This window comes from Ambystoma mexicanum, chromosome 11 (assembly GCF_040938575.1).
Source record: "Ambystoma mexicanum isolate Mex_15411 chromosome 11, UKY_AmexF1_1, whole genome shotgun sequence".
NCBI classification, from domain to species: Eukaryota; Metazoa; Chordata; class Amphibia; order Caudata; family Ambystomatidae; genus Ambystoma; species Ambystoma mexicanum.
Window position 1 is genome coordinate 1015206711 of NC_090934.1, and position 21682 is coordinate 1015228392.

Genomic DNA, 21682 nt, shown 5'->3' on the forward strand with positions numbered 1-21682 from the left:
CTCTTCCAGGGTGATCGGAGCATCCAGCTCCTCTCGCTCCTCGTCACTGACCCTGGGCAAGCCTACATCTTCCAGCACTTCGTCTATCTCCTCCTGGCTGCCCCCCTCACGATCTTCGTATAGGACCTTATAGTATTCCACGAATGCCCTGTTTACGCCTTCTTGGGTGTCCACCTCTTCACCCTTTTCATTGATTACCAATCTAATCGGGGATCGTGGGGTCTCGCTCTTATACAGCCAAGCTAGGAGTCGGCCCGTTTTATCTCCCCCCGCATGCAGTCTCTCAATATACTTTCTATAGTTCAGATTACAGAGCCTATCCCAGTGTTCCGCACACTTCTGTTGCAATTTGGAGACCGCCTCCGCATCTATCCCACCACCTTCCAGCTCCTCCTCCAGCTCAGTCTCAGCTCTATGCAGATCCGCCAGGACTCCCCCCATCAATCCCTTAGACTTCGCAATGGCGATCCCCCGCATTACGACCTTAAAGGCCTCCCATAAAGTGCCAGCCGTCTTAACGCTCCCTGTGTTCACCTCAAAATAAGCAGTTATCTCCTCCCTCATATCCTCTCTGAAGGCAGGGTCCTTGAGCGCCTCCGCCCTGAGGCGCCATGTTGGTATACGCGCTCGTGGGGAATACAGCTGCCATCGCATGACCAGGGGCGAGTGGTCAGAGAGGACTCTCGCCCTGTAGTCTATATGGTCGCACTCCGCGACTATGTCCGGCGTGGCGAAAAAGTAATCAAGCCTCGTGTGCAGTAGATGCGGGGCCGAATAATGCGAGTATTGTCTCCTGCCCGGGTGTTTCGCTCTCCACACATCTACCAGGCCAAAATCCGCCAGCAGCGTCTGCAATACCTTGGCCGCCGGACTGGGCTTAGCCATCTTGTCATCCGACCTATCCTCCCTGGGATTCAACACACAATTAAAGTCGCCACCCCATATCACCGTACCCCCCATCCCGACACTGAGCTTGGTGCACAGCGTCCTAAAATATGTCGCCGTGTCCTGGTTAGGCGCATATGTGTTTACAATGCACACTACTTTGTTCTCTACCAGCCCCCTCACCATAACCAACCTCCCATCCGCCTCCACAACCTCCTCAATTAGCTTAAATGGGAAATGTGGCGCCACCCACACCAGCACTCCTCTGGCATAGGCGGAGTACGTCGATCCTACTACTGTCCCCTTCCACTTCCTCCTTACCAGCTCCAGTTTCTCTCGCTTTAGATGTGTCTCCTGTAGCAGGGCTACGTCTATCTTCTGCCTCTTAAGATACAACATGACTTTATTTCGCTTAAGATAACTGTTAAGCCCTCTAACATTCCAGGTTAATATCCTGAGGTCTCCCATGGCCTATCAGTAGTTTCCTCCCCCCATCCGAGGCAATCCCTCCCCATTTTGCGAACACCCAATCCCGATTTCACCCCCAGGCTCATACAAAAACTAAAACACCCCCCCAAACCCCTACCCCAAACAACTGCCCAGCTCCATCCCTGGATCTCAGGCATCCCTGTGTTCGGTCCTCCCTGGGAAACCCAAATAGAGAACCCGACAGGGTGTCACCCCACTAACAGTGACTAAACTAAACACAAAAAAGGGGTGTAAAGAGCGGCCTCTGGAGGCTCCTCTCCCTCGCAACCATGTCCGTGCTCACGGACCATGTTTAATAACCACTGACGCGCACATGTTCTCCAGCGAGTTCAATGACTATATTCAAGTCCCAATATTCGTGACCCGACCGGGCCTACAGCGTTACTTATCTCGTCTTTTCTTTTTCGCCAGCCGTCTGAACATCTGGCTCCTGAGGGCAGTTTTGTGCATCCAGCCACTCCATGGCATCCTCCGGAGTGACAAAGAACAGCAGCTTGCTCTGAAAGAAAACCTTCAGTTTGGCCGGATAGAGCAACATGTACCTAAACCCCGCTTCCCGCAATCTCCTCTTCACCGATCCAAAGTTCATACGACTGCGCTGTACCTGCAGGGTATAATCGGGATAGGCAGTTATGTTCGCCGCTCCTCGTTGTATTGTGCCTCCCTTGCGGAAGTGTTCAAGGATCCTTTCTCGGTCCCGGTAATTAAGGATCTTGGCTATCACCGGCCTGGGCGGGTTTCCCGGCGGTGGCTTCCTAGTTAAGGCCCTGTGCGCTCTCTCCACCGCAAAACCCTGCGACAGGGTGCCTCCTGTGATCTCCTGCAGTAGCATGTTCTCGATGAATTCCGTTGGATTATGGCCCTCAGTTCCCTCCGGCAGGCCCACGATACGGATGTTGTTCCTCCGGGCGCGTCCTTCTGCCTCCTCCGCCCTACTCTCCAAATTGCCCACACGTTGCACCAGGGCATGGAGTTCACGCTTGTGCACAGCGCAGTCCGCCACGGTAGGGCCCATTTCTTTTTCCAAAGTCTCCGTGCGCTCTGCCAGAGTACGCACGTCCTGCCTTAGGAGGTTCACGTCCTCCTGCACTGCCCCAACCTGGAGTTCCATTGCGGTCTTCAGTTCAGCCACAGCGAGCGAGCTGGAGCTTAGTCTCCCAGGTCGCTTTCAGGTCTGCGATCGCAGCGAGGACCTCCTGGTTCGCACCCCCGGCGGCCATTTCCTTGGCCTGAGTTTTATCTTTGCTTCTGGCTCCGTCTGGGCCGGGAGGCGTCTTAGCGTATTCGTCGAGCGTGGGCTGTTTGTTCTTCGCTCTCAGGGGCTTATTAGACATGTCTCCCGTCCTATCTCCACTCGGGTCTGGGGCAGGGTGTCACAGTGCGCTCTTCGGGTGTCTCATCGCTATCGCCACATCTCCGACACTAAGTTCCTGTGTCCTCCGGCTCCCCCGGCCATCTTGTCTACTACCTAGCTAAGCCAGGTCGCGTCTCACCCTTTGAAGTGCACTTTAGGCCATGAAGAGTCAGGGGCACAGTTTCAGGTCACACCGCACGCTCCCCTGCTATCCGCACGTCCAGTCACAAAGTACCTTCGGTCAGGCCCTGCTCTCTTCCGAGGTCCGCGCCGTCGGCCACACGGGACCGGGTGTCCTTAATGACCACGATGCACCCGAGTCATGCTCCTTCACCACCACCATGCTCCAGTGCGCTCGTCAGGCGCCCAGATCAATCACTCCTTTGTTCCTTCGTTAAGCGGCGGCGGCCATTTTCTCGTTCATCGCACTCTCGCCTCCAAGTCTTCTCTTAGCTTCTTGTTGCGCTTTCGCGGTGCAGGCCCGTATCGAAACGTGTCCACACGTTCACCTGAGATTCATGTACGCAGCCATATCAGTCTCAGCCAAATTACATCGGTCCTTGCACGGTTTTTAGTCGGATAATGTACGGATCTTCGGGAGCCCCCGTACAGACACGTCCTTTCACATGGCTTCCTAGCCACGCCCCCCTTTATGCAAGATGTTATGTGAGAATTTATTGACATTTTTGTTATCGTCTACATTGACGACATTTTGATATATTCAGATTCCCCAGAACAGCATGTAAGACATGTACGGGCAGTGTTGAACCGTCTACAAGAATATCAATTGTGTGTAAAATTGGAGAAATGTGCGTTCCATGTAAAGCAGGTGGAGTTTTTAGGATTTATCCTGACCCCAACAGGCATTGTTATGGATCCCAAGAAAGTGCAGGCAGTAACTGACTGGCCATCTCCACAGTGCATGAAAGATGTTCAATCCTTCCTAGGGTTTGCCAATTTTTACCGCCGTTTCATCAGTAATTTCTCCAAAATAGTCGCTCCCATCACACAATTACTTAGGAAGGCATTAAGAATTGTTTGGAGCCCTGAGGCAGAAAAAGCTTTTAAAGAATTGAAAGAAGCCTTTACTACGGCACCAGTGTTAAGCCATCCAAACACTGAGAAAGCTTTTCAGCTGGAGACTGATGCTAGCAATGTTGCAATAGGAGCCATATTGTCACAGAAAGATGAGAATGGAGTATGGCATCCAGTGGCATTTTTCTCAACGAAATTAACAGGTTGTGAGGAAAATTATTCCATCACTGACAAGGAATTGTTGGCCATTCGGTCAGCCTTTCTGGAGTGGAGACATTATTTACTGGGGGCAAGGCATCAGGTGGTGGTGGTAACGGATCACAAGAACTTGCAATATTTCAAGACTACCCAAACCCTGGGTCAGAGACAGCTGAGATAGTCCCAGTATTTTAATGAATTTGATTTTGTGGTAACATTCAGGCCTGGAAGTAAAAATGGAAAGGCGGATGCTTTATCCAGGCAACAAAATACAGACAATGTAGTAGGGGAAGTCAAGATAATTATTTCCACAGAAAAGGTCATTGGTGCAATTACTAAACAATTAACTGACCAAATAAAGAAGGTTTTGTCACTGAGTCAAATGCAGAGGTGGAAGGACAGTCATTCAACACGAACTGTGAGGGAGGGGTTGCCTTACCATCAGGGTCATTTGTACCTACCCGCCAAGGAATTACAGGAAAAGGCATTATATTGGTGCCATAGTTCTCCTTTAGCAGGACATGCAGGTGAGAGAAAAATGCAAATCATGTTGGAGAAATATTTTTGGTGGCCCACATTGAGACAGGATGTGGAGAAGTATTTGTTACAATGTAAAATTGTGTGCGTAACAAGGCTGAACATGTTAAAAAGAGAGGGTTCCTACAACCATTGCCCACCCCCGAAAGAGCATGGACTCACCTGTTAATGGATTTTATTACTGAGCTACCTCCTGATAATCAGTTTGAAACCATTTGGGTGGTGGTGGATTTTCTGTGCAAACAAGCCTATTTTATTCCATGTGTTGGAATTCCAGGGGTAGGCAAGTTGGCAGAGTTATTTTTACAACATGTGGTCAGATTGCATGGTTTGCCAAAGAGCATTGTCTCAGATAGGGGCTCGCAGTTTACATCCAAATTTTGGCATGCTTTCTGTCGGATGTTGGGAATCAACTGTGCTCTGTCTACTAGTTATCACCCCCAAACCGATGGACAGACTGAAAGAGTGAACCAGACTTTGGAACAATACCTGAGAGGTTATCTGGGAGATGGCAGAGACTCGTGGGTGCAGGCACTGTGGCTGGCACAGTTTACGTACAATAACACTTTTCACAGTTCCTTGGGAATGGCACCTAATGAATGTTTGTATGGGCATGAACAAGACATGATATCTGAACAACTACCGGATATGGGAAATATGCCGGTGCTACATGAGCGTAAACAGTTGCTTCTGAAAGTCAGGCAGAGGGCACGTGCAAATTTGGAAAGAGCCAAAGAAGCATATAAGAAACAAGTGGATAAACATCGGCAAGAGAGTCCTCAGTATCACGTTGGGGATTGGGTTTAGTTATCAACAAGAAATGTATCCCTGGTGGGATCACGTAAATGTATGCCTAGATTCATTGGTCCTTACGAAATATGTAAGTGTGTATCAGATACCACGATGAAACTGCGTTTGCCAAAAACTTTACCTGTACATCCGGTATTTCATGTACCTTTACTTAAACCTGCAACTCCAGGAATGAAGACCAAATGGCCCCTGCCTATTGTGAAAGATGGACAAGAGGAATATGAGGTGAAAAGAATTTTGGATGTCAAGAAGAAGAATCAACAGATATGGTACTTGATTCAGTGGGTAGGTTATGGACCGGAAGATTGTTCTTGGGAACCGGCAGAGGCAGTGCATGACTCCAGGTTAGTGAAATTATTTCATTTGAGACATCTGGCAAAACCTGGCCCTTGGAAGAGGCCTGGGAGAGGAGGTAATGTCAGGAATTAGGGCTGGAGCCGAAGGGGAGTGACAAGGTTTGCTAATTAGGCTGGGGGTTGCGTGAATGTAGGAAAAAGACTACAACTCCTAGCATACCGTACTGTAGTCATACACGTGTGCGTTGCCAGCTACATTGGATTGAAGACAGCATAAAGGAAGCAACGGCACACACGCAGGTGTTGCTTATTATTCCCTTGGGTGCGGCAGGAGCTGGACGCAGAACGAATCCACAAGGAGTTTAGAGGACTGACATTCTACTGCTCGTAAGGACGATGCGCACGAGGAAGGAGCGGGCAGGCAGGCCGGCGGTCTGATCACGGCATTCTCTTCTTCCTCCGATAGGTCCCGTGGGGCCTCTCGGAGCTCAGATAAGTACTGTTGGCATTGTGGGGTGGAGGCAGAGTGTATTTAGAGCGGCTAAGTTGCAAGACTGTGAACCCTGAAACCGCTTATGTTATCACTGGGGCAAACGCTGGAGTGCTCCTATTTCCATCCACTTGTGCAATCAAAAGAACAATGTGTCTATGAGAAAATGTTGAGTGCTGATAACTCATCAGGAATGGGGGAAAATATGTTACAGGTCATTCAGTAGGAGCTATTTGTGTAAAATGCTACAAGTGTTCACCTTTCTGGGGCACGGGTACTATGACTATGTATGTTATGTGTTGCTTAAGCTTGCCCAACGAGCCATGTGTCTTGTCCTTCATATATGGAATATAATTCCATTGTTTTTTTGTGTTGATATTGCTTGCTGTATGTATTGGTCCATGCTGCATGTTCACACGTACTAAGGTGTGTTTAGTGAGTCTGGTATTTAGTCAAGAGTAAATGGTGGGTAGGTGTTGCAGGAGGTTGCATATGAGTTGCATATGAGTTACATATGAGTCACTAACCAGATTATAGATAGGGAGGGTTGTTTCCCTGTTCTTCCCCTTTCCTATCCAATTTAGGAGTTCCCTAACCCTCTCTCCAGTGTTCCTAACTTCCCCACCCCATCCACAACCTCTCCCTAACTCCTCTTCCCCCCATTGGCTGCCACGTGGTGTCCTGTGTGCTAATATCAGACGCCTGTTCTAACCACGTGGGAGGGTCGTATTCATTCAGCTTCTGTGGTTCGGGGGAGAGTGTTGATTGCTCTCCTCCATTATTGTATGCATATTGACAACTCTGGAGAGCCTCTAAACTCATCATAGTCAATTTACCATTTGCAAAAGATTCCATTACTTGTAATGTAGTTATTTTTTTTACTGGGATATTGACCTGCATACGTAATTTAACAGCTTTGGGGAGAACTAAACAAACATAAAATCCTGGGAATACCTTAGCTATAGGCCCATATTTGGAGGACAGAATCAACATAGTTTCTTTTTTAAGGAACTGACAAATATGCACTTACTCCCCTAAAAACGGTCTGAGCAAGGGATACAATATTTGCTAAAATTACAAAATGCTCTGAAATTACAATGGCCTCTGACACCAATGTGCTGAACATGTTGAAAAATGTTTGCTGGATACAAACAGCTGCCCCTCCTTTCCCCCTTCTAAATATCGTCCATTGCGAGACCTTCTTCCACCTAATGCTTCTCGCCTATGTCACTGTCACCATATCTCTTCCTCCTCTGACTGAATGTCTACTGTAGACGGTCCCCCTCTAAGCCAAGTGCATTTCGATCACAGACCTTCACTATCTAAGGTTCATTAAAGTCCATATATCTTGCTCCTCTATGTTTCCCTCAACCCTAGGACTACAGCAAGCCCAGATGGTCCACCTCCAAGTGTACGTCAACAGTGGATATTATTTCTAAAAATGTACTTCAATTGTGCATCTTCCAACTTCATGTCTGCATCTTCCATCACTACTTGTACGTCAAGTATAGTCATTCCTGCTTTAAGTGTACTCCATACGAAGACATTCCCTATTCTAGTTAACATCCACCATGGGCAAAAGCTTCATATTTCCAACCTTGAGTGCCTCTCCAGACAATACATCGAGTGATAACAAGCTTCATACCAGTGTGATTTTTAACACACTTAAAAGGTTTGTAGAAAACAAACAAATTAGAAAACTGCAAGGAAACACCATTCTGTTTTTTACTAAATAATTCACAAAAGATGCATCCAGTTCTAAACTATGCAAGATAAATGTAACTGTGTTTTATCATAGATGCCACTTCTGTCTACAATATGAATTACTCGCCATGTATTGCAGAAAGGTACTCAACATTAGTAGTACACTGCTAGTGGCACCAATGTGAAACATCATAGCAGCAAACTAAAGTGGCCAGTTACAGGGAATGTGCTTTAAACATGTAAGCAATAGCATGTGTAAAGCCTTCAGAATTCCAACACACCTTATAGTCAGATTCTCCATGACCTCTGGAAAGTTCTCAAGCTCCTCTTTCAGTTCTTCAAAGGTGATTGAGCCACTGTTGTCTTTGTCGGCAGACTCAAAGAGGGCCAGAGTCAGGTCGTCCAATTTTTCTTCTGGCAAGGAGATGGCACTCTCACTGAGGCAAGACTTAATGACGGTCCGCAGCTCGTCCGGGTCGATTGAGCCACTTCCTGCAAGGAAGGCATCTTTAGTGTAGCGAGGGCTGATATTCGGGTGTAAGCCGATGAGAACCCAGACAATCACAACTGATCTTGCCACTAAAGTGGCAAGTGGCTTTAAAAGCCTAGATCTGCTAAAAGGATCTAAATGCACTCTGTAGTAAATGAGTAGTTCACTTCAACGTGGGTGACCAGACAAATGTGCCATAATGTTACTGATCAAGACTTTTCAAAACCTCTGTCTAATTTTTGGAACCCGTACCTGAAACAAAGGCTGTGTTTTCATGGAGTCCAATTTTGCACTTCTTACTGTGACCTTAAGAGCGTCATATCCAGCTTTTAAATTTCTGTATTTTATGAGGAATTCATTATAACAATTCACAACTCATGTTGTCAGTCAGTAAGGAAAGCACAGGCAAGAGCAAAACAGAAAAGTTAAAGTAATTAATGAATTGAAGATAAAACACGATACATAAACCATGATTGTATAGTTTGTTTGCTCCAAGTATTTCCTGGCAAGAGTCTTGAGAGAGATCAGTAATAACAGTACATTCGTTCATTCTTAAGTTTCCCACCCTCCCTATGGGAAATGAGGGCTCAACCCTTCTCTGTATGGGCGGCGCTGTCCAGTGCCTTAACTAATAGGCACCCTTCGAGTGGAATTAATGAATTCCCTTGAAATGCCAGCACTTATCAAGTAGACAAAATGCACACAGTACAATCGTAATGGATTAACACACACACATAAAAGACAAAACACAAACGCTCAAGGATAGTGATGCAGGAGGAAAAAAATACAGAAAAGGGCTAAAGGGTAGAGCTCGACTGGATTACTGAACAGGACTTAAAACAGGAGTTGTAAAACCAGGACTAGTCAGGCAAAGCAAGAGAATGAATGGGTAAGAGTGGATTTAAAGAGACAACAGGGCCAGCTCTCACAAAAGGAAAAGGCCCTGCAAGTGATGATCTAATAAGCCAAGACAGGAATGGAACAAAGAAGCCCATGGTAGGAACAAAACTAGCGATCCTTGGACAGGAAGTGAACTAAGAAGCCTACTGGAGGAAAAAGGACTCTCGGAACAGAGGAGCTACTCATAAAGAAATCGGAATAAAAACTAACTGACATTTGCTACCTGTGTAAGATATCTTAAATTCAGGCAGGGAAGGGGCAGGACAACAACTGTGAAGTATGGAGGGTCAGAATTAGGACTCAGACAAGAAGATATGTTTTTAGAAGGGTTTATTCTGATTAAGTTCAAAAGAAACACGCTTTGCCTAATTCCATAGATCCAATCCTTATGCTAGAACAGAAAGTCTAAGGGGTACTTACCATGTCGACTGTAAGTTAATATTGCCGCCCTCTGGCCAGAGTCCTATTCTAATCGGTGCACTATCCCGACTTCATAAGAAAACTATCCTAACAACAAAACTAAAGAAAAGGGAGATTTTGTCAGGGATGGCTGCTGGCTTCTTTTGGGTTCCTGGCTCTGCCCAGTATCATGTTTGGTTTCTCCTCTCTCGCCACTCTGGGGTTTGGTTTCTTCTCTTTCCCCACTCTGGGGTTAGGTTTCTCATCTCTCCCCACTCTGGGGTTGGGTTGTCCTCTTTCCGAACTCTGGGGTACGGTTTTGGATTCTCCTCTCAACCCACTGTGGGTTTGACGTTCTCTTCTTTCCTCACTCAAGGTCTGTTCTCTCTTTCGCTCGCTCAGTCACCTGCCTCTCTCTATTGTAGTGGAAGTCCATAACTGCTCCCCGGTGGCAACGCTCCTCGGGAGGGCTGGCATGTGTCTCCTTTTCTTCTGTTGGCGAGGAGCCGCTTACAGGATGCTTCACCTGGGTGCCGCGTTGTTCTTCTGTGGCATCTCTCTTGCTTTGTGGCGGCTGCCCGTGGCTGCTGTCACCCGGCGTCTGCTGGATGCCGGTGAGCAACCGCGGGTTGGACGTTAGGCAGCGTTGCTGTTTCAAATAAATCTCTGGCTTTTCTTCACTTCCTGCTGATGCGTAGCCACTTACGTGACTCTTCAGCTGGGTGCTGCATTGGCTTTCCTCCAACATCGCTCTTCTCGGCACACCACTGCTGGTGGGACCTCTCTGTCTCTGGCCATACCTCCTTTGTGCTGTATCCCTTCCTTAAACTTCAAGGATTGGTGGTCTCCTGGACACTCTTCTACGGGGTGCTGGTAGATTCATCTGTCTTTCTTTGTGGGAGATTGGGCACATCCAGGAACAGAAGCCAAGTCAGCCATTTCAAAAGGGTGTATGTTGTTATTACAACAGCCAGACTACATTCTGCATAACAGCATTAACAAAACGGCTTGAGGAAAGATAACAGATCATAGTCCCTGTCCCTTAAGGGGGAGTCACCTCCAGAGGAATCCTAATTACTCTGTCCCGCAGGGCGCACCCATCCCTGGACCCAGAGCGGGCGCTCCCCCTTGGGCAAAGGTGACAATCTTTCTGGATTCATGACATAAGACACAAGAATGATGATATTTTCAGTGGAAACCATCAGGGGACATGGGGTGGCCTACATTGCTGTCCCAACACTGAAAGACTTCTGGACCCGGTCCCTGATGGCAGTCCATCATCTAACGGTGTTAGACGCACTTCAAATAAATAGGACCTTTCATGGTCCCTGTATCCATGAGAGTTTGGGAGGAGCGATTCAACAAGCACTGTGATGGGTTGTGCTCTGGCCAGAGATGTTAGCACATCCCACACCATCAGTAAACAGAAAATGAATGCATAGACCCCTTCCCCCCTGTCGGTTAATCACTTTGTGTCTGTTACTGTCTTTACCGCGTTGTGGAACATTTTCCTTCAAACAATACAGCTTTTATTACATGGTCAGGAACAATTCAATACTTTAATCATCCAATTGGAGGGAAGGATGCATTGCACATATTTCAGCACATGGCATTTATCAATCACAGAAACACTTGTGATTCTTACCATCCACATCGTACACTTGGAAGAGGAATCTGAGTTTGTCTGTTTCATTTCCATGTATAAGCAGGTTCAAGGCTTTTAGCAGCTCATCCAGGCTGATGGATCCACTTCCGTCCGAATCAAAGAGGGCAAAGAACCGCTCAGCAAAGAAAGACTAGAACATAGGAAGAAAGCAGGGCAAACATGCAAGAGTAAGAAGTATGTAAGAAGTACAGGGTCGATACATATCAAGCGTGAGAGACATGAGTCTTTGAAGATCAAAAGGAGGAGGGACAAAAAAGTTGTGCTCTTGGGCCTTATTTTGCTTGGCTTCTTGCATTTTCATGGTCCCTTCTTGCCCAGGGGCCTACACGAGATTGGTTGTGTTGGGAAGTTAGGAGAAGAGTAACGTGCCTGCTGCTGCAGTGTTGATGTGTGCAGATCGAAAAAACCTGATGGCTGTGTATTCTGGTATGCTTTGAGATGTTTTGGGAGGCGCTGTGCCCCTTGAGACCAAGCCTAGGCATGCTCTAGAGTGAGTATGTTTTGTATCAAGTGTGGGTTCATGTGATGACCGAGACAGGCCCATGCATGCATGGCATGTCCTCTGAGGTGGCAGTAAAGGATAGTTGGCATTCTGTATTTCACTGTTATTGTTTTGTGGAGAGACTCAGTGTCAGTTAGGGTGGGAAGTTGAAAAGTTAACTGGGAGGTAAAATTGGGTTTGGACGAGGCAATGCCATGGGGTGCTTCCAACACGTGTTTTCCATCTATATGGCCCACTAGCCATTGATAATAAATGACATTGTGGAAGACAGGCGAGGAGCAGTAAGCATTTGGCACCTTTACACTTTGCAAATAGGCTTTAACTCAACATTGAATGCTGAATAGCACAGGAAATCAGCAGGCTAGAGTAGGCTCTCTCTTATCGGTACATGTCCAGGTCAACAGTATGTAAGGATCACAGGGAGAAGACAGTAAATGTGAATGGCTGGGACATGTAAGACAAACAAGGTGATAGGTAATAATCAGGCGTACGTTAGGAGCAGCAGGAGGAGATGTATCAAAGGCCTACTTGGCAAGACTATGTAAGGTGGACATGGAAAAGTCACATTCAATGTGTGAGAATTGGCAGTATATAAGGAGCAGAGGGAAGAGACAATACGGAAGCTCGAAAGAAGTATGTAAAAAGAACAAGGAGACACTGCAAATGTCAGAGTCAGAAGTGTGTAATTGCAGAAGGAGACAAGTGAAAAGTAAGCACAGAACTTCGGCAGCGACACAAGGAACATGTGAGAGTCAGTATAATGGAAGGAACATTTGGGAACGTTAGAACTAACACAAGAGTGAGGATGGAGCACACGGTAGAGGCGAGCCAACCAGTGTGTTGAAACCTATGCAAAGAGAACAGAGATAAGGCAGAAACAGTGAGAACCAGAGTATGTAACTGCCAAATGGAAGAGTCACAACAAAACATGTAAGAGTATGCAAGGATCGCAAAGGGTCACATTAGGCAGTGCACCAAATATGTGACAATTGAGAATATGTAGTGAGAACAGAGAGTGGAAAGTACAAATTACTCAATTTACTGACTCACAATTTTAGAATGTGCGTACCAGAGCATTTTTTTAAGCAACTAAAATATAAATAACACAAAGGGAGCACAAATAAGATGCAGCTAAACATGAGGTGTGCACACTAGTTCTTTTTATCTGTGTCAATAGCACAACAGTGACTAACTTGTCCTTTCCAGTATTTTGGGTGTATTCCTGCGCTAGTGGAAGTGGCATCCAATTTTCGGATCCTCCGCTTGGTCCATCAGTGAATGGTTCACACAATGGACCCAGTAACCATGCAATAGGGTGGCTATCGGTGGTGTATCAGGAAGGACAGGGGAGCAACTGGGAAAAGCAGGTGTAGAAGGGCCTACTTTACCAAGTTAACAAAGTAATCTCTCCTATCATCCAAAGTCATAAGCGTCACTAGCACCGTGGCGGAAGATAGAGCCAGTCAGGTTGCTTGGATTGCGGGCTTAAACTGCTGATCTCAGCCCACTTTCCGAGCAGCATGCTGGCTGCTTCCCCCCCGCCTGCCATCTTGCCCCCACACCCTCCCATCCCTTAAGTTTTTTTTACTTCCTCCATTCCCCCCTGCCCATCCCTCACTTACCTTTTGTTTTGGTGGCCAGGTGCCGCTGCCTCTGATGCTGCCTCCGGGATCCCTCCAGGCCACCACAGAAATGGAAAAGGGACTACGTATGGAGCCCCGTTATCCATCTCTGTGGAGCCCATCTTGGTACAGTATTTTGATTGAATGAACGGAACGCTACGTGACATCCTGTTCATTCAATCACAACACAATGCTCTCAGCACCCCATGTTACCGGATTGGCAGCCTGGGGTGCTAATAGCATTAACACCCTCCCCAGAGTCCTGGATCGCTTTGCTTGGGCCTCTAACTCAGGCCCCAGACTGATAACAACCGATCTGGCTTTGTTGTAAGTGTATACGCTTCATTTTAGCCAATAAGGTAGTAAATCCCCCGCTAAAGAGTGTTGTCCAGGCCCCCCTCGAGAGGTTATTAGCTAAGTAAAATCCCAGGTACCTCATAGATGACACCCTTTCCAGTGGCTGATCTCCACCTTCCAAATGAAGGTTTTTGGGCATTTTCTGGTGGAAAAAATAATGACCTTGGATTTTTGCCCATTGATTTTTACATTATTTTGGACAGCGTAGTGATGGAGGTCAATTTCCCGTGGAAGCCAATTGGAGTCTTATCAAAAAGAATAACATCATAAGCAAAGGCCAACCAATTTAGAATGACTTTGCCCATCTTTACCTGATTTGTAGTTCCCGCCTCCAACAAGGCTGCAATATCTGAGACATTAAGGTTGAAAAGGGTTGGAGCGACCACACAGCCCTGCCTAAGCCCCACAAACGTAAGGGCAGGAACAGAGGTTGCCCCCATTCTCGTCAACCTGACCCTTAGAGATGATTCACTATGCAGCATTGCCACTTTCCACTGTAGAAGATTGCTCCAGAGGGTCTCCCAACATCCTGTGTCGAAAGTGTTGGACATTTCTATGGAGGCTATGTAGACAGGGCCCACCCTCCTTTTTTACTGCTGCAGAGAGGTGTAAAATTATAGTGCCATTAAGGGAGGTCCCAAGCAAAGCGATCCAGGATTCTGGGGAGGCTGTTAATGCTGTTAGCTCCCCATGCTGCCAATCCGGTAACAAAGTATGCTCAGAGAATTGTGTTGTGATTGAATGAACAGGACATCACGTAGCGTTCCCTTCATTCAATAGAAATACTGTACCAAGATGGCCACCATGGAGATGGATAACGGGGCTCCATACGTAGCCCCTTTTCCATTTCTGTGGTGGAGTTGAGGGAGCCCGGACCCTACTTGATATTTAGAAAGAGATTCTTGATCCTTTATGTGATGGGAGAGGTCTCTGAGCCAGAGAGAAGCGAACATTTTACTAGAGGCCTCTAAGAGGGCGATTGGTCTAAAGTTCTTTGGCTCAGACATGTCACCCTGTTTGTAGATGGGTATGATGATGGATTATTTCCAAGTATTTAGAATAATACCCTCCCAATAAATGCTGGCCCATGTTGAGGGACGAACACTCGCACTTGTCACTAGGACGAGAACATTTATTCTGCAGGTATACCAACCAAGTGTGCTCTGGTATGTCACAACCCTTGTCGGCAACAGGACCATTTGAGGTTTGACTTATTGTCAACCAAAAGTTTGCATGATTGTTCCCTGCCAGGGTTTTTAATATCGCCTGGTTGGCTGCTATATGGGCTTGTCGTCTGCCTTGGGTGACAGATGTATTATAGCGGGCTTGGATTTTCTTCTTGGTGGCCACATATTGTGATGGCGAAAGAGGGGCTGATTGAAGGGATCGCAAGTCCTTCCTTTTAAGAATCTTTGCCCACGCAATGGTGCCATCATATTGGTGAGTATGCCTTTTGTCTGAGTTAAATTTACCCTTGACTGCCAAGCGGGCCAGACAAGTGTGTAGTGTAGAATTGAAGGCATCTACTGCAAAGTGGCTCATCAAGCACCCACCTGATTTTATCGCGTGGTTAAGAATTTTAAGGACATTCTTACAGTTTGAGGCATTCCATCTAACTGGCAGGCCACCTCTGGCTGGCAAGGAGAAAGCTGTAGTAATCGGGGCGACCTCCAGACGTAAATGCAAAGTGAGACAAAGGGGCAAATGATCGCTGCCTGTTGGCAAGCCCCTCATGAGGGGTTCGCAACAGGCTAACAAAGGGGAGGAGACAAAGAAATGATCGATCCACAAGTTTTTAGTACCTCTGGACCAAGTAAAAAAAGAATCCTTGATTTCTCTGAGGGAAGACAGATACTGAAACCCCAGTTAAACAGATGGTTTAGCCAAGTGGAGTATGGGTCTGCGAACCCCAATTGGGGGCTAAAGATCCACTTGTCTTGGTCTTGTGTTCTGCGACCCTCCGCACAGCGAGCATTGAGATCCCCCCAAAATGATCATGCCACTTTTGGCCTTCGCCAGCCACCCCTCCAACAGCCAGTCCAGGCCTTCTAAAAAGGACTTCAAGGCCCACTTTGCAGGATTCCAATATGTATTGACCAATAGAAAATCATCAGGGCTATCCTCAAATGTAACATTCCCTGCCAAAAGACCTTCCAGTGGAGTTGTTACCTCGTGATAGCAACACTTCACCCCCAAATCAATGGCGATGGCAAGACCCCCAAGGGGGCAGCATCTACATCCCCTAGTTAGTTGCCTTCTTACAATAAGTATGAAAACCCTGGAGCACAAAATAATGAAAGTCCATTGACTCTTGAAGAAACTGAACATTTGCCTCCCCGGCCCATGATTGCAGCCCCCTGGTTATGTTAGAAAATCCACAAACATTCCAGGACACCAATTTGCACTCCCCATCCTAGGGCACATTTTTTGACTGGCTGTCCTTGGAAAACATTTGTATCGCGGCTTCCAGCCATGACCATTGTTTTGAGGCCCCAGTCGCACTGGACAATGAATTAGAACTCTGAGAATTAGTGCTCAGTTCAGAAGAAATGTACTTAGGAGTCAAAAATTCAGCTAGTGTTGTTGGGTCATGGAGATCAAAAAGGTTGCAGCCTACCATCTTCAACATTTCTCAATCCTTCAACACTATTTGTGCTATCGGGATCGATTTGAAATGGCAGACATATCCATTAGTTCCTGATTTGGGGAAAATGACACACATTATATCATCAGATCTCAATACTCGAAGGGATGGGATTACCTGAAAATGCCTCAGCATCTGTGATCTGTTCATGGGTTGTTGAACATTAGCCTGTGAGACAAAGTCCCACCCCATAATGGTCCCCTGAAAAGTATCAGCCATGGTTGTATCAGGTGGGCCACCATGCTTCAAAGACATCGGCGTAAACTCTGCTGGTAAAGATGTAGGCACTTCACCAGAAGTTGATGCCTGGAGTGCCGGTGCCGTAGGTTCCAAAGGACCTTGATGAATAGCCAACGGGTTTGTGGAAGCCATTGTAACCACATTGCTCGTCTGCTCCTGGGCTGAATTAGATGGAATAGAATGGCCCAGGAACAATGTCATCTTGGCTATGTTTGAAAACTGTCTTCTTCTTTGGACTGCGTAGTTGGGGAGTGGAGTCGTCGAATGTGTCCTGGGCCATGGGGGCAGGTATCAGGGATTCAAGTGCCAGGTCCTTGACTGTGTGCCTTCCTGAGTGTGTACATTTTAAAACCTCTTTCTGCTTGTTCAGGTTAGTGGCAGAAGGTTTTTTGACTTTTTTCTCTGCTGCTCTTTTTTTTACGTTGTTTCCTTGACTTTTGTTGTTGTGGACCCTCATAAGAATTAGAAACTGACGAGTCCATGGCGACCTGCTGCTCCTCCTCAATGACCACCTCTTGACTATCCCCTACCACCTGTGATAAAGCCTCATCCCGTTGTTGGATGTCCACCAGCACCGTCGGGGTGTCAGGTGTGGAACTTTGTTCCAGGTTAGAGGATGATAGTTTTTCCGATGCAAGTGGTTCAGGAACTTCCCAGACGTCCTCCGCAATGCAAACGGACTCAGGAACGAGGGGCCCCATTTGTGGGTTTTGGTGAGAGGAAGCGCAACGCGGACGTCTGGAACCTTCCAATAGTAGGGCAACATTAGAGTCAAGCTTGCCCAGCTTGCTTGCATTGTCTTGAGCATGAGCAATGTCCTTAATGTTATCATACAACCTGAGCATGGATTCAAGTACCAGCTGGCAAACCAAAATCGAAGCAGGGTCTGCCCACTACTCGAGAGAAAAAGGGGAAGACGTTTTGTAGGGATTTTGAGTAAATGTCCTCTCCCTCCCCCTCTAGCACAAAAGGATAGGACCCCATTGGCCGAAGTGCTGACGTGCTGCCCTCTGAAATGGGCAGTGCCTTCCCTGCTTCCCTTTCTTTGAGGGCCGCCAAACCCTTCTCAGGGATCTACAGTCTCCCGCTGCGCAGCTTTGGGATGGGCATAGTTGTAAGAACACTGACTCCACACAGCAGTCAAACAGCACTGTGCTTGCAGTGAAGCTGATGGTGGAATTGTGTCAGCACGCCTCACTCGCTCGCAAAACCACTTGTGCTCTGTGAGCGCTCCGTGCTGCAATGGTGATCTTATGCATGCAGTGTTCCCAGGCTACAGCGGGCTCCTCCCCAATGGAATGGAAGGTGGAGACAGATTTCAGGAATTGAAGAAAGATCTCCTTTTGGATGCACAATGAGCCACACTGTGAACACACACTAAAAGTAGATTCCAAAGTGAAACGGACCAAAAGACTACTTAGTTCCACTAAAAAGGGTTTCTATTTTCAAGATATTAAAAATCACGTTGTTCTTTTCTCTGGTCAGGATGCAGGCAGGGTAGACTAATGGATTTTCCCTCTCTCATCTCTCGTGGGCGACCAACCACGCTAACCCAGGCATCCCAGCTAGTGATCGGTAATGCCTACTGTCTACTACTAGCTATCAGTGAGGGCCTAAAGGCCAAAGCATTATCTTCTTCTGGCTCCCTCCGGGCAGTTTCTAGAGGTGCCATGACCTAACACATCCCCAGGTAACTGAACAGGAACTAGTGTTTCAGGTGTGCCAATATCAGACACTCTGGGCTTGCCTCTCCTTTTCTCTACTCTCACTGATATTACTCCCTCTATTCTATTCTCTCCCTCTACCTTTCCTGTCTAACTTCCTCTGATTGTCTTCACACTCTTTCTCCCCTTCAGTCTCTCCAATGTTCACATTGTCTCTCTGCCCCTCTTTCCCTGCCCCTCTTTTCATCTCTCTACTCTCCTCTCCTCTCTCTACTTGATTCTCCTCTCCCTTATCCACTCTACTCTCCACTCCACTCACCAGTCTACTCTCTTCTCCCCTCTACTGCCTTCTAAACTCTACTTGTGCCTCTCCTCTTCACTCTCCTACACACAATCCCTTATCTATTCCTCTATACCCTAATCTTATCACACTACCTCCTCCTTCCTGCTTCACCCACACTCACACACTATGGGCCTGTCTCTCCCTCAGACTCTCCCTTTATCTCCTCACACTGATATTATTCCTCCCTCCATTCTATTCTCTCCCTCTCCCTTTCCTGTCCTGTCTCAGTCCTTCTGATAGTCTTCCCACTCTTTCTCCCCTTCAGTCTCTCCAATGTTCACATTCTCTCTCTGCCCCTCTTTCCCTGCCCCTCTTTTCATCTCTCTACTCTCCTCTACTCTTTCCACTTGATTCTCCTCTGCTTTCTCCATTATACTAAACTCTGCAGTCTACTCTCTTCTCCCCTCTACACCCCTCTCCACTCTACTTGTGCCTCTCCTCTTCACACTCCTCTCCATGCTCCTACACACAATTCCTTATCTATACCTTTATACCCTAATCTTGCCACACTACCTCCCCTTCCTGTAATACCCACATTCACCACTACTATTTCCTTGCACTCTCTCCAAAGCCTTCTACCATACCCTCTCTCTACCACTCCCTTTCTCTGTCTCTAATGTCCCACTACACTTCTGCCCCCTCTCTCTAGCGTGCTTTCTTTCTCTCTCTCTCAGTCACCTTCTGCACACCCTTTCCCACACAACATCACATACAAACAGTACCATTCTCTCTAACAATCAATGTCTCACCTGTGCTGTGCTCCAAATCTGCCACTGACTCTTCAGCACTCTGCTCCTGCATCCGGCCTCTGCCTGGTTTCTTAGTCCACCTCCACATTTTCTGACATCACCCCTTCAACCTACTCTCTACACTACATTCCTTCCTCTTTTATAGTGCTCTATTCCTAGTTCTGACTCCCTTCCACTTCCATTGGCTGAAGCTTTGACCTGACTTTATCTGGCAATATAAACCTGTTCTAAACTACAGGCCGAGGGACTCGTTAATCTCCCTAATTATCAGCAAGAGGAACTGGGCCGAGAAAATCCCCAGCACTCAGGAACAGAGAAGTTCAACAATCTAACAACGTTCAACTGCTTTATTAGGGAGCTCTTATGAAGGGGTTCAGCAATAGACAATACAGCAATTCTCCATAACTTCTTCCAACGATCTCAAGCTTGCCAGCCCTTTTTGTTTCTGTATGGCATCACGAAATAATAATACATCATGAAAACCTACCATGGAGCGGGCTTGGTTAGTAAGGTCAACTATGAATAGGATATATAGGGTATTGGTTCAGGGATTGGATGAGCATATCTGGTGGCTCCTCCTGCGACCACCCTCTATATGTTGCGACTATGATATCTCAGGTTAGTGTACTGCAATTGGGCTTTGCAACAAAGTGTGAGCTTAACGTGAAAAGTGAGAGAGGATTTGTCAGGGAGTGTCTTCTCAGCCTTGGCGCTCTGGAAGGGCACCAGCTAAGTGCAACTTTTCAAGGTAGGCAGAACGACTCCAACGGTGCTGCATGTTCCCGATAAGTTACCATCTCCAATCGTCTAGGCCTTGAGACACAACATTTAAGCTCTGAACCTGGTATTTCTTTCGAATCACCCTGCTTTCAGTCAGCTGGGAACATCTGCCCCTGTCTAGCTCGGATGAATAGGCTTTGTGGCCCAGGTCTCGATCACGTGTGCAGGGACCACAAATTTGACTTTCTCCTGCCTGTATTTATGAGGACTTTCGGCTTTTACTCATGCAGACGTCCTATCTCATCTGCTAATATGCAACGTGTCCCTTTCGGTGTCCTTGACAAGGTTGGGCAAAGTAACAGCACTGGAAACATGGTCTGCACACTTCTAGGAATTCAGCATACCTGCCTCTCTGTATTCTAAAATCCTTTCAGCGTCTTCCATTCACTTCAATGCGCTCGTGGCCTCCATTTTGATTTACATGGCCTCCCATGTTAGTTGCGTGTAATGTCAGCAAGCAGGTTTATGTATGTGTATGCGACTTCCATGTTTCTACTCAGTAAAAGTGTGTGTGCGTCCTCTAGCCAAGGGCGTCATAACCATGTTCTTCGTGTCTGTCAGAAATTGAATCTAAAGTGTTTGTGCAGCTTCGTGCAAGGATGCATATGTGTTTCATGTCTATCGCATCTATGTCATGGTTCATTTGTGACAGCATTAGGTTCTGTGCGGTCTCGATCAGTCGACCTGCTCCATCCACTGCAAGTTTATGTCCTTGGTGTCATCATTGGGGTACTGTCTGAATGGCTGTCTAAATGAGTAGCGTTTCTCACACTTGAGGTACATCGATGATGGAAGAGATGCAGCCATAAACGATGTGCACCTCTCATTTCTCTGTCTCCGTGATGTGAGTGGGGAAGATGTAACAAAGGCTACGTTTAGGTCTCCCTCTTCAGTTCTTTCCCCAGAGGTTGGGTTACACAGTTGAAAAGCTTTAAGAAATTGACTTACCATTGCCCCCTTTTCAGTCTCTGTTTGCAGGGTAGCACGTAGGTACCCAGGCTGCTCATTTGTCATGTGGCTTCTTTCATGTGCTGGTGAATTGTGTGGCCAATTCATTTGGGGAGGGATTCTGTGTCTATCATGTTCCCCTGCAGTCTCTCCTACCTCTGTTAGTTTTGTGTTGCCCCACCATTTGCCTCGTGTTCATCTGGGGTTGGTAGGTCAGGTGTTGGGTATCTCATTTCTACTTGGCAATAACAACCCTGTCCATACCACTGTAGTTCTTGATTCCATTCCCCTATTTCTGGTCCAGGTTTTCTTGTTTGCACACAGGAGCACTGTGGGAGTTGCTGTTCTGAAAGAGACAAAAGAGAACTCGGAGCAGAAAAAGTACTGGGGGGCATTATGTAGCAAGGAGTGGTACCCGCACTGACATTCAAGGCACTTGAGGGGGATTCAGGGACTGCTAGCACACCATTCCCCAAAGTCTCCTCCTCTCATCTGGGACAGGGCTGGCTTTGGCGTTATTCCTAATAAGCCTCCTACCACAGGTTGGGAGTGGTCCCTGTCCCCCTCACCTAACATGGCA

The 21682-nt window shown here is 47.1% G+C and overlaps 1 protein-coding gene across 1 annotated transcript in view; it reads right to left on the bottom strand.

Annotated features, from left to right (window-relative positions):
* The window catches only part of NOX5 (NADPH oxidase 5), a 420178-nt gene that overhangs the window by 349085 nt on the left and 49411 nt on the right, over positions 1-21682 (bottom strand). Inside the window, exons 3-4 of the mRNA XM_069624234.1 lie at positions 11233-11383; positions 8080-8290 (exon numbers count right to left, since the gene is read on the bottom strand). Of these exons, the coding sequence (XP_069480335.1) occupies positions 8080-8290; positions 11233-11383 (362 nt within the window). The remainder of the gene's footprint in view (positions 1-8079; positions 8291-11232; positions 11384-21682) is intronic.